Genomic DNA, 16,037 nt, shown 5'->3' with positions numbered 1-16,037 from the left:
CATCAGGGCTGGTCTGATGTTCCCATCAAACTCTGCCCACGCAGATCTGCCCCTGGGCAGTGCCCGGCTGCTGGGAGGGGTCTGCAAGGCAGAGCTGAGCACACAGCGGGTGGGATGGGGTCTGTGACACTGACAGGGAGGAGACTTGGGAACAGAGATACAGCTGCAGGCAGGGACAGCTCCAGACAGCAGAGAAGGGTGTTTTCTTTTAGTCCTTCTCTGTAGATGTCTGTTTGGTGTTGTCTGCTGGGCAATGATCTGACTCTCCCTTTAGAACATCCCATCTTCTAGAGTCCTAACTGTCTGCTCTGCCTGTCCTGCTGGGCTCACAAGCTGCCCCCAGAAAGGCCCAGCTCTCCTGTAGGATCCCAGGAGTGCTGAGCCTTTCCTTGGGGGTCAGTACTCTCCTCTCAGAGTCCTTTGCTTCTCTCTGGGAGGCGTTGTGTCCTGCTCTCTCCATCACAACTCCACCTCTGGGCTGAGACAGAGAAGAGTTTGCAGACCTGCCCTTTCAATCCGTGCTCCCCTGCTCCTTTATGAGTCCAGTTATCTGGGTGTTTTCAGAGAGTAATCTGTGTGTGAAGTCAACTTCAAGGCAGGAACAGTGAAAATACAGGGCAGGTGGTCAAAAGATTGATGGGCACTGCTGCTGTCCTGACTGCACTATGCCACAGGGAGCTGAGCCTTTTGCCTGTCCTCTCTTCAAATTTTAAGTCTTAAAAATGCAGAGTTCTATGATATACATTTCATACGATATATATATATGATATATATTACGATATATATATACGATATATATTTCATGGTGGAAAATTATAAACACAGAAAAAAATATTGTAAAGGCATGCTAAGACTCTTGTCTACAGCCCATGCTCTTGAGAGTCATGAATGCAGATTGTCAAGGTTTGATTGCAGGGCGACAGTATACTGTGGCAGACACTTTGTCAACCCCCTCTCCCTGCCAGCCGCCCCCCCTGCCTTTTCCACTAAGGAGAGACGATAGGAAGAAAAGAGAGACAGACTAGCAAGTTGGAAAAAAAGTTAAAAATGTTTTACTAATGATACTAAAAAAATAGAGAAAATAATACAAAATATACAAAACCAATCTTGAAATTCCCGGCAACTCAGCACCAGCTGCTCCGGCAGCAGCAGAGCAGGCATCCGGAAGTCCTGGGTTGGACTCTGCAGCAAACCGGAACTGGATTCAAGGATGCAGGGTCTGTCACTAGGCTTCAGATTTGCAGGCATGGCAGGCAGGGTCCTTCCCAGATGTTGGCCATAGTTGAAGAACAGAAAAAGGGATGAGACTCTTGTGATCTCCCGCTTTTATATGAAGTATCACGTGGACGGGATGGAATACTTAGTTTATCAGTTTTAGTCACCTGTTCAGTTCACTCCTCCTTGCCCCTCTCACTTACAGGACGTGCATCCTTATCAGCGACCTTGCATTCCATTGCTATGTCTGCCATGTATCAAACTTCAGAAAAGTGCAGTTACTAAGAAAGGCTTAGCTGAAAGAAAAATTTACTAAAAGAGAAACTTGTCTTGTTTTTAATAAAATCAGGACACAGATACTGAACTTTTCCATTAAAAGTGGATTATATCTGACATTCCCTGTGAACACTGGAGATGTGACAAACCAGCTTCCACGTCCCTACTGCAGAGACCAAAGCTGGCTGCTCCTCATAGCACACTCAGCCAGCACAGGCCAGAGAAAGGAAATGCATTACAATTGGGGATGATATCTCGGTAAAATGGAGTGGCTTTGCTCACAGGAGTCTGTCCTAATTTTAAGTTGCCATTTCCTTTTTTGAACAGAGCCCCCAGGTCAAGAAACAGCAAATGTCCAACAGCAGCTCTACCACCCAGTTCCTCCTCCTGGCATTCACAGACACACGGGAGCTGCAGTTTTCTCTAGTTGCCATCATGGCCTATGACTGCTATGTTGCCATCTGCAAACCCCTGCACTACGGGACCCTCCTGGGCAGCAGAGCTTGTGTCCACATGGCAGCAGCTGCCTGGGGCACTGGGTTCTTCAGTGTTCTGCTGCACACAGCCACTACAGTTTCACTACCACTCTGCAAACGCAATGTTGTGGACCAGTTCTTCTGTGAAATCCCTAAGATACTCAAGCTGTCCTGCTGAGATGCCTACCCCAGGGAAGTTTGGCTTACTGTGGTTCATTTCTGTTTGGCATTTGGGTATTTTGTTTTCATTGTGGTGTCCTATGTCAGGGCTGTTCTGAGGATCCCCTCTGAGCAGGGATGGTAGAAAGCCTTTTCCACCTGCCTCCCTCACCTGGCCGTGGTCTCTTTGTATGTCAGCACTGCCATCTTGGCCTACCTGAAACCCCCTTCTATCTCCTTCTCATCCCTGAATTTCCCAGTGGCAGTTCTGTACGCAGTGGTGCCTCCAGCAGTTAACCCCTTCGTCTACAGCATGAGAAACCAGGAGCTCAAGAATGCCCTGTGGAAACTATTACAATACTGTCTATTTCAGACTAATAAGGTGCTCATTATCTGACTAGGACCCTCATAGTATCTCAGAAACAGCCAGGAATAACTTTCATTTATATGTCTCTTTAATTTTCTTTAAAAAGGGCTATATTTGGTTTTAGTTTCTGATTTATACCTGTGCCTCCTACCTGTGTTTTCTTGACCCAGAGACCTATATACACATGGATCCATGCTCCCTTTTTAGATAAAGTCTATTAATATAACAGCAGAAAATTATCTCTCTCCGTTTGCCTCTCTTCGTATCTCCTCTGGAGCTGGGAGAGAAGCCCCAGAATGCAGGAGATCTTCAGGAGGTAAATGTTCGACTGCCCCATGGAAGAGCATCCGCATTGCCCCTTGGGGCTGCCTCAGTGGTCACTCCTTCTCTGTCACCTGTGACACAGGGTTGCTGCTTCCCTGGAGCCATGGCCAAGGACAGCTGCAGGATGTGGCCTTTTCAGTGTTGTTCTCTCTTGCATTTGTCCTGCTCCTAAGGTCTGGTGTTAGTTGTGACAGTCCTGTTGTCTCTGCGGTGGCATCCCTGTGGCTGTGGGAAGGAGAAGGCCATGTGAACCACTCTGTAAGAGCTGGCCGCTGTGAGAACAGCAGGAGGTGTAGTTCCAACTAAAGGGCCTTGGACAGGTTATACAGAAGCATGTTTTTTATGAGTGTAAGGAGTGAGAGCCCAGGCCAGTGAGAATGATATCTCAGGCCAGAAAACTGTCCCCGTATATATGATGTGTGAATGTTGGGCCTGGGTGTGTGAATGAGTGGGTCAGAATGCTGCCCACAATCTTGTGGGCGTGGGAACGTGACTGAAAACAGTCACAACATGTGTGTGGTGTGTTTGGAATAATAACTATTGAAAAAAACATCCAGTCTAACTTCTTAGTCCAGGCCTGTATCTGTAAACCTATAAATTTAGAACTGTTAATAAAAGTCTGCTCAGCCTGGCTTAGCTCTGCTCAGCTCTGCCTGCCTCTGCTCTTGCTGCTAACAAGAACTCTGTGTCTGTGCGTCTCTGCCTGCATCTCTATGCGTCATTCCTCATCGCTGCAGGCCTGCCTTCTAGCATCACCCTTAATGCAGGGACTCTACAGTGCAGGATAGAAGGATGGATAACCCTTCCAAATCACCACACAGACAGCACCTGCTTTGGGTCTGATGGCAAATGCTATTCTGGAGAAGAATCAGGAGCTGCCAGGAGATATCAGAGGATCTCCAGGGACATTATGTGAGTTTGAATGGGCAGTGACTGGCACCTGAAAATATGAGTGAATACCCAAGGCGGAGTCTCCTAGAAGAAAATGATGAAACTCGGGAGATCATGGGGTAACAAGGGCTCTGCAATGCCAGGAGAGGATGTGAGGAGCCAGCAGGCAAAGGGATAGAAGACTGGACAGTGGTTCAGGGCAACCTCTTAGAAAGCCCACAGGCTGGATCTGGTGCAGCCTCTTCTTCCTTTTGTGCCGTTAGAGACACCCCATGGTCCTGCCCAGCCTTGTCCTTGGCTACTGAGCCAGCTGGGAAGATGGAAAGGGCTCAGCAGCAGTGATCCTCATGCAGCTGGGTCTGCTTCCCACCCCGACCAGCATGGCCAGTGCAGAGTCACTCCATGGCCCCAGGACATCACAGCCACTCACTCTGCAGAGCAGCATCAGTACCCTGCGGGGAGCACAGAGAGGGAACCAGGACCAGCCAGTTCAACCTGGACACACTCATCTGGGGAAAGGGTTGTCCCTGGAGAAGAGCAAGGAAGCATTTCTGTGCCTGCAGGGAGGAATCCAGGAGAAAAAGAAACCTCCTTCTGCAGACACTCATTTGGGGCTGGACCAGGACTCTTTTTCTGGCCTGGGGAGAGGGGCTGGCACTGAGGGGCACAGGCTGTCTGTGGTGGGTGCGATGATTGAGAACGACGCACAAGGAGACACACACACACAGGGTGCGTGTCAACAGTGAGAGCAGAGCGTAGCAGAGCTGAGCTGAGCCCTCTTCAATTAACTCATTCTCGATTTATAGCTATACAGATATGAGCCTCAACCAGGAGGGCAAACTGGATGTGTTTTTTTCAAAAAATGTTATTCCAAACACATCACACTCATCTTGTGACCGTTTTCAGTCACATTCTTTCTCACACATATCTTGGGTGATTTTCAGGTCCAACATTCACACTCTCACACATTATTTTTGTGTCTTCCAGCCCAAGATCCACACTTTCACCCTTGTGTAACCTCTCCAAGGCTGCTTCGTTTTTGACTGATTGCTGTCCTTTAATCTTGTTAGTATTAGTCTTCTTTGACTGTCCAGATGGTCATGTTAGTATTGATATTCTTTTATTATCCAGGTGGCTGGAGCCGTATGTCCTGCCACTCCCACAGTGGGGATCTCCTGTTGTAGACACCAGGAGTCCTGGATTTTCACAGGTCTCCATGTCCTTGTGCCATGTCCAGCCTCCAGCACTGAGGCTGTGGGGGAGCCTGAGACCCATCTGTGTCCCCAGCAGCTGCTGTGCCCTTCAGAGGAGCTGGGACTGTGGGGTGAGTGCCCAGAGCTCCGTAGCCCCCTGCGCTGGGCACGGCTGTGGGACCAGCTCAGACTAGGCTGCTCTGCTGGGCTGGGTTGGAGAGAAAGCAGGGGCTGTGGGAAGAGCTGGGGAGGGTCTGGGCTGAGCTGGAAAGTGCCCAGGAGAGGATACCCCAGCGCTGGTTGAGCTGTGTGACCATGCAGGGTGAGGACACACTCCAGTGGTGTGAGGCATAGAGCCAAGACATGCAGGTGCAGGAGAGAGGAGGCTGCTCTGTGCCCTTGGTGCATGGACAGACTGGGAAGGTGCTCCAGGAATATTTGTCTCTCCCATGGCCATTTCCCACACCAGCCACTACTGCTGGCCTTTCAGCTTCTCTGATAGACATGACCATGTGCCTGTTGCTGCCCTGTCATGTACTCAGGCAGAATGGACATGACAACCCGTCCCCAAGACCTCTTCCTGGGTAGGGCCTGTGGGGCACTTTGGCAGAGGCGCTTTCCCAGCCATGTCCCTGCTGCTGGCCTGTCACCTCCAGAGACAGAACTGACCTCACAGTCCCCTTCACAGCCACATACTTCTTCCTGGATTATGAGTTTCTGAGACACAACTGACCTCATAATACCATACCCATCCATCACCCTCCTTATGGTCTAGGATCTGACCAGAGAAAAGTACTCTTGTTATATCAAATTTATCAAAAATATTTCCTACTAATGATTGGATTGGAGAAACATTCTTCACAGGAACAACTATATTTATGTTGACAAGTGTTATATTTCCTCTTTTGCCTCATTTTTCTTTCTTCTTTCTCCAGCTATTCTATCTTAAAAAACCTCTTCAAAGGGAATATTAATTGAATAACAGAGTAACTGAAGTTTGAAGAGACCCCTGAACATCATCTTGTCTCACTCTCCTGCTCAATGCAGGGTGATACAGGTGAGGTTGTTCAAGGCGTCTGCCCACGATTCCATCATCCACAAAGGAACTGAAAGCACACTTGATCACATCATACAGGGGTAGAATAAGGACATTCAACAGTGTTGACCCAAGTGCTGGTCACTGAGGGATGCCACTAGTAACGGGCTGCATGAAGAACTTTGTACACCACAGACGATATTTGGGCTTGATCATCCAGCCAACTTCCCACCCAACTTCCACATCTTCAGCCCAGACAGAACCAATCTGGCTATAAAGACACCATGGGAGACCATGTACACAGCCTGCCTTTATTTCTCCTGGTTATTTTAGTTCAGCAGTTCCTTTCTTGTCCTTCAGGTTCCTGGAGCTGTCTGCAGGAGGACATGTCCCATCCCCTTCCCATGGACAGAGGTTGACTGACCTGCCTGTAAATCTCCTAATTCTCATTTTTGCTCTTCTTGAAGATGGGTTTGATGTCTGCCTTTCCCATGGATCTCAGAACCTCTCTGATTGCTCTGGTACTTTGAGAACACAATCCAGAATCACGGACAAGGGTGATGTAGCAGACGGAGGCACTTGCAATGAACCTGTCCAAGGTAGCTGAGAGAATCTCACTGTGCCAATGGGGTTTGTTCCTGGAGGAATGCACAGAAATGTCAGGGTTCTGTCAGGCGTCCACATCTGAGCTGGCATCATGGACTCCTTATGCACCCAGAGATGTTCAGGGACAGAGTCTTTCCCTTGTACACACAGAGGCAGGAGTCACAGTCTCTCTGGCCTCCTGTTGCCACTCTCAACGGATGGGAGGCACCTCAGCCCTGCAGTGTGTCTCCCTGCTCTGCACTCGACTGAAATGCCCCATGTCATAAGGAATGGACACAGGGACCTTGGTTCAAGGAAGAGCAACCCACTGCTGCATTTAGGTGGTTTTTCATGGGGTGCTATTCCCAACATGAAGTGACTTAGAACCACAGGCCTTCATGGTACCCCAAAGGAATATCTGATGGTGTTTGTGCTCACTTGGGTTCATCTCTTCTCTTGTACATGATGTGCATGCTTACATCTCATCTATACAATGCAAACATGGACTTCTGACCTACAAATTCAATGTGCCTCCATGGAATGAAAACCAAACTGAGTTGGGGTGAGAGGCCAGTGCTGGAAATCGTGGTTGTTATTGGTTAGTCCATGATAATTGCCCTGCGGCAGGTTCTGCGGGGTGTCCAGCGAACATGGGCACAGACCACACCCTGCTCAGCCGTTCCTTCAGGTGTCTCGCAGGAGGCCTGGCTGTGAGAAGACACTGCCTTGTGCCCCAACCTTGCACACCCGCACTGTTTAGATGTACACTGGTGTTTTCATCTGGATGCCATGTTCTTGTGCATGTTCTGAGGAGAAACTTTGGAAAAAGACCTAAGCCTTCAAGTATTGCCCTAAGGAAATCACATTTCCTTATGGAAATACTGTTATGGAGGCTAGCTGTGTAACAGAAGTGCCCATTGCCTGTCCCTGCCAGCAGTCACAGGACTGCCACACAGCAGGACTGTGACCAAGATACCAGGCCACTCAGGCCTCCCACCAACACAAGGGATCAGAAAGAGACTGTGGAAGTGGAAATAGAACAGTTCTGGAAGATCAAGCAGTGGTGTTCCCTGGCAGTGCTGCTATGCTGGGACTCTTTTGTTCTCTACCTATGACACAGAAACTGTCCCTGCAGAACCAAAAAGGCCTTGGTGGAAGGATCTCAGGAAAAAAAAGTCTCTAAAGATGCCGTTATTTCGTATAAAGACACAGAGAGCATAGGTCCCCATTTACACATGCACTTTATTCAAACCAGAAAAGTAGACAGTAAATTAAAAAAAAAAATGACAATATTATCACAACTAAAACACCACCACCAGCAACAAAAAAAACCAGGCTGGGCCTGCAGTGAATTATATTATAACTGCTGTGCAGTTCATTGCTTCAGAAAAACATCAAGTCATCAGTGTCCACATAGCATCCTTGAGCTCCTCGTTCCTCATGCTGTAGATAAGGGGGTTCACTGCGGGAGGCACTACTGAGTAGAGAATTGCTATCACCAGATCTAGGGTTGGGGACGAGATGGAGGGGGGTTTCAGGTAGGCAAACATTAAAGTGCTTACGAACAGGGAGACCACAGCCAGGTGAGGGAGGCATGTGGAAAAGGCTTTATGCCGTCCCTGCTCAGAGGGGATCCTCAGCACGGCCCTGAAGATCTGCACATAGGACACCACAATGAAAACAAAACACCCAGAGCCTGCTAAGATACTAACCATAATTACCCAAACTTCTTTGAGGTAGGCTCCTGAGCAGGAGAGCTTAAGGATCTGGGGGATTTCACAGAAAAACTGGTCCAGAACATTGCCTTGGCAGAGCGGTAGTGAAAATGTATTGGCCGTGTGCAGCAGAGCATTGAGAAACCCACTGGCCCAGGCAGCTCCTGCCATGTGGACACAAGCTCTGCTGCCCAGGAGGGTCCAGTAGTGCAGGGGTTTGCAGATGGCAACATAGCGGTCGTAGGCCATGATAGTGAGGAGACAATACTCTGCTGAAGCTAAAAAGACAAACAGAAAGAGTTGTGTAGCACATCCTGCATAGGAGATGGCCCTTGTGTACCAGAGGGAATTTGCCATAGATTTGGGGAGAGTGGTGGTGATGGATCCCAGGTCGACGAGGGAGAGGTTGAGGAGGAAGAAGTACATGGGGGTGTGGAGGTGCTGGTCACAGGCTATGGTGATGATGATGAGGCCGTTGCCCAGAAGGGCAGCCAGGTAGATGCCCAGGAAGAGCCAGAAGTGCAAGAGCTGCAGCTCCTGTGTGTCTGAGAATGCCAGGAGGAGGAACTGGGTGATGGAGCTGCCGTTGGACATTCGCTGCCTCTGAGCACTAGGAACTGTCATTGAAGGAAAAGACAGTGGCAACTGAGGGAAGACTACTCTGAGCAAAATCAAAGCCATTTCTCATACACTCTATCTCTGCTACACACACCCTTGTCCTTTTTCAGGACACCTTCCTTCAGCTCTGTGGCTGAGCCCTGGGTGGAGCTGGCTGGAGGTGACGTGAGGAGCAGGTCCTGTGCCCGCTGGCTGCTGAAGAGTCAGCCCTGCTCTGCAGCAGGGGTCATGGGAACGGGGTGGCAGGGGCCAGTCCTGGGTTCAACTTTGTAAGATGAAGGTGTAGCTGGTGCAGAAGGGCCTGTCAGCATCTGCACTCCCAGAGAAAAGGAACTGAGATGGCAGAAGGCATTCGAGAGGTATGGGGTTTCTTACAGCTGCTTCTCCCCTCCCACCCTGGGGAGTTTTCTTGGATGTCAGAAACCCTCAGCATTTCTGCTGCACTCATGGAGAACAGAGTGAGTCCTGTGAGGCAAGACGACTCCTGTGGCTTAGTGCAGAGTGAGAGGGTCTGTCCCTCTGTCTTGCTCCCAGCTGCCCTGGGCTGGCACCTTTCTGAGATGGAGGCTGATTCCATGTTACCCTGAAAAGTCACCAGACACTGCTGAGACCAGAGGGATCCACCTAAGACCACTATATGTCTCACACTTCCCTAAGGTCTCAGCACCCCACTTTTAGCCCAGGACACACATGGCTCATTTCACAAACTCAACAGCATCACTTCAGTTGTACATGCTTTGCGTTCTTCAAGGGGCTTTCAAATAACAGAGAGGTGCTACGAGAAAATTTTGCATCCCTGAGGGCAGCCTGCAGGTTGAAAGAACGTCCCAAGTGGATAGCCAAGTGTCCTAATGATGGCATCTCAGTAAGAGTCAGCTCATACCCCAGCCCCACAGACTGTTTTGACCACATCTGCACATGTGCTAGAAAACCTGGGACACTTGTTCCCATGGACACACCTGCGAGAAAGGACCCACAAGATCTAGATGTGACTCTGCAGCTGAAACTCCCATCCCCAGAGAATCTGACAGCAAGAACAAGATCACAAGAACAGGAACACAGAGCAGTGGAGAAAGAAAAATCCAGCGAGGGTGGGTCTGAGCGAGGCCAGGGCAGAGGCAGCCGGGCACTCAGACAGCGTCACCCTTCCCCAGCTGTGCAGCCACCTCCCACACACCAACCTTGCCGGGCAGCTGCTCTCAGCCCCTGTGCTCTGCAGAGGGAACTGGAGCTCTGGCTGCACAGGAGCTGGTTCATGCCTTGGAGCCCCCAGCCCTGAGGGCAGAGGCTTTGCTGGGTGGGAGAGGAGGCGAGGGGGCTGCTCATGGGAGGGCTCTGCACTGGAGGGGATCATATGAAGTTTTCTGCATTCTTCCTCCCACAACATTCCTTCCCAGATTATATCCTTGCTGCTGGGAGATTTTCCTCCTGGGAGATGTTTCCCTGTCCCATGTCTTTTCCCTGTCAGCGCTCACAGACCCCATCCCACTGTCTGTGCCCTCACTCTGGCCCTACATAAACCTGCCTGTTTACAGGGTACTGCCTGGGAGCATCTTCCTGTTTGCAGGTTTGAAAAAAGAACAGGTCAGACTAAACGTCATGGGTCCAGCAAAGGTGATGCTTCTGTCTCTCCATAGGCAGAGGACAGCCCTGGGCAGCCCAGGGTCCACATTAACATTTACACCCCCACAGCCATCCCAGGGAGAAGGCAGCCATCATGTCCTGTCCCTCTGATAGTACAGAAGGCAACATCTGCTCTGCACCACATCCTCTTCCTCTACACCAGAGAATCTCTGAGAGTTGTACTTACATATCTTGTAGTGTCTGCAATGTGCCAGCTTTGTGACATCCTACCATGATTTGCAGATGCAATACTCTGCAGCCACAGACAATATTTGTGAAGATTTCATTTCCAGTGAGCTCTCAGCATTCTCCCACCCCAGACTGCCTCTAACCTCTCTCTGCCTGGCTCCTCTCCCCTCGGTGCTGCAGGCAGTGCCTTCAGCCCCGCTGCACTTTGCAGAGGAGCTGCTCCTGGGCAGAGCTGTCTCTCTGCAGCGCTGCTGCTTGCCACAAGCTCCCTCTGTCCCAGGAGCCCAGCCCAGCTCAGCAGCAGAGGAGCAGTGCACGGTAACACTCTCTCTGTCTCTCTGCTCTCCCTCCCGGTGTCCCTGGGGCTCCAGGATAATATACTGTGGAACAAGCTGAAGTCTTCGCTGATGTTCCTTCCATTAGCTGGGGAGAAACTCTTAGTTTCACTAGTGGCATTTCCCCTATCTGGAATTGAGTTGGGTCCAGGAATCACCTTTTCTTGGCACGTCTTTAGGCAGGACACCCAGACAGGTAGAGGGAGGGGTTTGTAGTCCTGGGGCTCAAAGGGCATCCAGTTTCCTCCCATGCTGGCCAAAACCCCCACAGGACATGGGATTCCTCTTGCCTCCTTTCAGGTATGCACAAAATAAACACCTGCATGTGAGCTCCTTTCCTAAGCCCCCATGCTAATTAATGGACATTGGGGCCAGGGGTGTGGTGTTCAGGTACAATGTCTGGTGACATGTGATATGTCAGAGGTAGTCTAAGGTATGTGCAGGTACCTGCAGACTCAAATGGTGCAATTCATAAAGACAGGGCAATATCTGTGAGCATCCTCTTGGAGGCCCTCGGGAAGTTCCTTTGGCCAACTGAAGTGGCAGCTGATGCCCAAACTAAGGGCAACAGAATCTGTCCCTACTCATTATGTTCAAGGTAGTGTACAGAGGTGTTCATGTGAATGATTCAAGTTATGTGACATAGGGAGAGCTCAGCGTTTCTCCCACTCTTTTTACTAGATCGTGACTGACTACATTGGCAGTTGCCTCATATTCAGCCCCACCCTGACTTACAGAACTCAGGGTTCCTACTCAATTTAGTGTTTAAATCCCAGCCCACAGAACTACACGAGATGCCAGGGCTTTCAGGAACAGCAATTCCCATTCAGGGCAGGCGTGTGACAGGCATCCCAGACGGCATCACAGGGATTGCGATTTGCAGCCTGTGTGCCATTGGCTGATGCCATCAGTCAGAGGCATCAGTCATCAGATGCCATCAGAGAAGCAAGGTCCATCCCTCCTCCACCTAACAGCTACAGGCCCATCACACTGGGGTCTTTACTCACACCCATGGTGATATAGTGACGGAATATAGCAATCATTTTCACGTTGTGCCTGGATACACCTTGTCTTCAAGGAGAACATCCTTCAAGCACAGCAATGATCCTTATCAAAGCTCAGGTGAAAAGGAAAGGGAATGCAATGACTCCCAAGATGAGTTGCTGCTACATCAGGAACACTTAAAAAAGAAACAGAATGTGGGATGGCTGCTGCACTTAGTAAGAGCAGGAGTAGATAATTCTGAGATAGTCTACGACCTCTTTGTCTCAGTTACCACCAGAAAGGTCTACCAGGCCTTTGAACTTTGAGTGTGGCAGATGCACTTGAATGCCCTCTCCCAGCCAAACCAGCAGCCGTTTAGTCCAGGCTCCAGAGGAAGTAAGGGCCTGAGCTGCAGCCAGGCCAAGAACTCCTTCCAGGAGATCCACAGGGAAGCAGAACGGCAACTGAATGCCGGTAACTTGTGGGCTCAGGGAGTCTCATGCAGACTTTTCCTACTGTTTGCAATTTGACTATGAGTCAACCACTTCATTCTATAAATACGACAGCCTGCTAAATAAGTGAGCTGTATGGTGATGGTTTTACTACTCAGAGGGCAGTGGATGAGCCCAGTTCAATTCAATATTAATCATTTAGCTTAAGTAGATGCACACCAAATGTAATGGATTATTTAGAGATATAAGGTTGTATGATTTTTAATATACTCTTTGATTCATGCTACTTGTTAGACTAGATTTGCTAAAATTTCAAGCTCGTATTTACCGGAAGCAACTACAGACTACACTAAACGCCTGCAAGATAAAGTCTAGCTTGCATTTTGCTGGGAAAAATGGAACTGACTGGGAAAACAACAATCCAAGGCTAACACAGAGACATCACAGACATCTGCAGAGCGGGGCCTATTTTGCACTTCACTGAGAAGAAAGGATTTATCCAGACAAAATGGCACCTTCAAGGATATGGACCAGAAACAATGTCTGAACAAGACAAAGGCCCACGTGGAGTCAAAGAAAAGGATCAAATGGGAAGAAAAGGGCATGGTGTTGAAATATTGCTATTGGACTAAATCGTGGTGTGAATGGTCTGTAAAGATATAAAAGTTTGTAGTTTTCTATGCTTGGGCAGATGTCTGCACAGGTACCCAGCTTGAGCCAGCCCTTCTGCTATTCTAGTCCATTAAATTTTTATTTTTCTAAGAATTTTGTCGCCTGAAAGTCTGCTCTGAATACAGTGAAGGGAGTGAAGGCACCTGAAAGTTTGGTTTGTGAATGGGTACAGGCACCTGGAGAGAAGGAGCATTCAGCTTGGCATATTTCCTCATGCGGTAAATAATAGAGTGAACCTGGCACTGAACTCTTTTACGTTGTGCTTCTCTTTAAAGAAATCTAAACATTGTTCTTCAGTAAGCAGAACCCTAAATTACTCCCCCGCAACATTTGGGGCAGGACTCTGGAGGAGAACAACCAGTGTCAGATGGGAATCTTACCCATCCATGGGACTTATGTGGCAGATACACTTCAGCCGCTCCAATAAAACCAGCAGCAGTTTGGTATAGACTCCGAAGGAGGCAAAGGCCTGAGATGCAGCTGGGCCAAGAATGGGATGGAGTACTCCATGTTAATTATGTTCTTATTATTACACAATGATTTTGAGATCAGAAAAGAATGTAAGTTGTTAGACTCTGATTCAAATGGAATTTCTGCACTAGCTGAAAAAGAAAACTAAATGCTGTGATGGATGTGAAATTGGGAGAGGTTGTATTAAAAAAGCTGCTAGAATATGGACTGATTTGGATCCAGAAAGTGAAGAGAATGACGTTTAGTATGTTGTATATTGACATCTGTAAGAAATTGCAAAAGTAGAGGGGGCTGAAGGAATATCTGTTTCTGAATTAATTGGAATTGCCTATCAGTCGCTGAGGGGAGATCCTGCAGAGCTGATCTGAATCTGCAGCAAAAGCTGCAGATTTTGGGTGCAGGCAGGGTTTTCCCAAGGCAGGGGACCTCCAGGGTAGTGCTAGGAGCTGTAAGCTCTCACAAGAGTCGCTGACAAGACCTGGGCATTGTCAGTACAGTAGTGACCACACCTGTAAAAAGCAGCTCAGGGAGCACTAGTGACCAGGAGTGCTGTGAACAGAGTGGGCGAACAGAGCAGGACAAAGCAGTTAGCATGGTTGTTCATGTGGAAGGGCATACAGGAAGGGCAGGGAAGCTCTGCCAGCTTGACCAGGGAGTAATGGTAATGATCCAGCAGAAAGCCACGGTGTCTGTAAGGTCGGCACCCACCACAAGTGATGCAGCTGGCCAGACCAAGTTCTGGCGGGAGGAGGCTGCCATCCAGGTGTTGGGCTGCAGGGTGAGCCCTGATCTTACACTCGAACTGGATGGCAGCAGTGAGCACAGCTGCGGGAGCTGTGCCCTGGGAGGGGAACTCTTTCACTTAGTGACAAAGTTCCAGGAGGAGGTTAGGAGGCTGAGGAGTATTCAAGAGTGCGAGAGGGAGATAGATAAGTGGAGTCGCACCCAACCTTCCATGGGACAGGCCCAGCACATAGACAGGGTACACGGTACATAAGACTTACTACCCTCTCTCTGCGTGATGGAACATAGTGACTCAAGGGATAGATACGATGGCAGTATGTTCCTGCCCAGTGTAGAAGGAGGAGGGTCTCTACTGTGACTACCCCACCTTCCCAGATTCCCTTGCGAAATAGGTGTGAGGCCTTGCAAGTGGAACCAAATGACAATATTGATGAAGGTGTTTCAAGTAAGCTGGAGGTGCCATAGAGGAGAAGTCAGCCTGCATCCTCCATCAAAACAGCTGCTGTAAGGAAAAAAAGGCAAGTAGTGGTCATAGGAGACTCCCTTCTAAAGGGAACAGAAGGCTCAACATGCAGACCAGATCCACTTCTTAGGGACAGATGCTGCCTCCCTGGGGCCAGGGTTAAAGACATAAAAGAAAACTTCATGTCCTGGTTAGGATCTCAGATTATCACCCGCTACTAATTTTTCAGGTACACAGTGATCAGACTGCAGTGGGAAATCCAAAGGCAATCAAGAGGGGCTTCAGGGCCTTGGGACGACAGGTTAAGGGATCAGGAGCACAAGGAGTGTTCTCCTCTGTCCCCTCGGTTTCAGAGTACAACGAAGAAAGATGCAGGAAGACCCATCAGATCAATATCTGGCTGCAGGACTGGTGTCACTAGCAGAACTTTGGGTTTTTTGATCATGGGTTGGTTTACATGACACCTGGCCTGCTGGGAACAAATAGGATGCACCTCTCTCAAAGGGGCAAAGGATACTGGGTAGGAGTTAGCACGGCTCATGGAAAGAGCTTTAAAGTAGATTTGAAGCAGGGAGGGGACAAAACCCACTGTGAAGAGGCATACCCAAGGACAGCATTTGAGGGAAGGCATGCTAGTGAGGCCCTTTGGTCTATAGTCCCAGAGGAGGTAGGGGATTGAGAGCCATATGGTAGAAAAACACAAGGGTTGTAGATGTGTTAGAAACAATGGAAGCACATGAGAATGGTCATTAGGGCTTCTCACTGGAAAAAGGTCGTGGGATCAATCGCCCAGCTGAAGTGCATGTATACGAATGCAGCCAGCATGGGCAACAAACAGGAGGAGCTGGAAGCCATCGTTGCCATCATAGAAACATGGCAGGATGACTCCCACAATTGGAGTGCTGCATTGGATGTTTATAAACTCTTCAGAAGCTGTTATCTGTTCTTGGAGAAGTAAGGAGGGTGTTCAGCAGAACTGCTACTTTGGATTTCCAAAGGGCAGGCTTTGGCCTTTTTAGGAGGCTGGTTGGCAGAGTCCCTTGGGAGGCAGTCCTGAAAGACAAAGCAGTTCAGGAAGGCTGGTCACTCTTCAAGAAGGAAATCTTAGAGGCATAGGAGCAGGCTGTCCCCATGTGCCAAAAGACAAGCTGGTGGGAAAGAGGAATGGCACGGCTGAATAGAGAGCTGTGGCTGGAACATGGGAATAAAAAGAGAATTTATAACCTTTGGAAGAAGGAGTAGGCTACTC

At 49.1% G+C, this 16,037-nt stretch overlaps 1 protein-coding gene across 1 annotated transcript; it reads right to left on the bottom strand.

Moving 5' to 3' along the window:
* Nucleotides 1-7,916: 7,916 nt before the first annotated feature.
* Nucleotides 7,917-8,831, bottom strand: LOC135997129 (olfactory receptor 14C36-like). Its single transcript, XM_065649593.1, has one exon. The coding sequence runs from the start codon at nucleotides 8,829-8,831 to the stop codon at nucleotides 7,917-7,919; it is 915 nt and encodes a 304-aa protein (XP_065505665.1).
* Between the last annotated feature and the right edge of the window lie 7,206 nt (nucleotides 8,832-16,037).

The sequence above is a fragment of the Caloenas nicobarica genome, chromosome 21 (genome assembly GCF_036013445.1).
Source record: "Caloenas nicobarica isolate bCalNic1 chromosome 21, bCalNic1.hap1, whole genome shotgun sequence".
Classification (NCBI taxonomy): domain Eukaryota; kingdom Metazoa; phylum Chordata; class Aves; order Columbiformes; family Columbidae; genus Caloenas; species Caloenas nicobarica.
The sequence above is the reverse complement of the archived record's forward strand: the minus strand, read 5'-3'. Positions and strand labels throughout refer to the sequence as shown.

Coding starts and splice junctions, on each gene's coding strand:
- LOC135997129 (XM_065649593.1), bottom strand. CDS start 8,831: ATGTCCAACGGCAGCTCCATCACCCAGTTCCTCCTCCTGGCATTCTCA.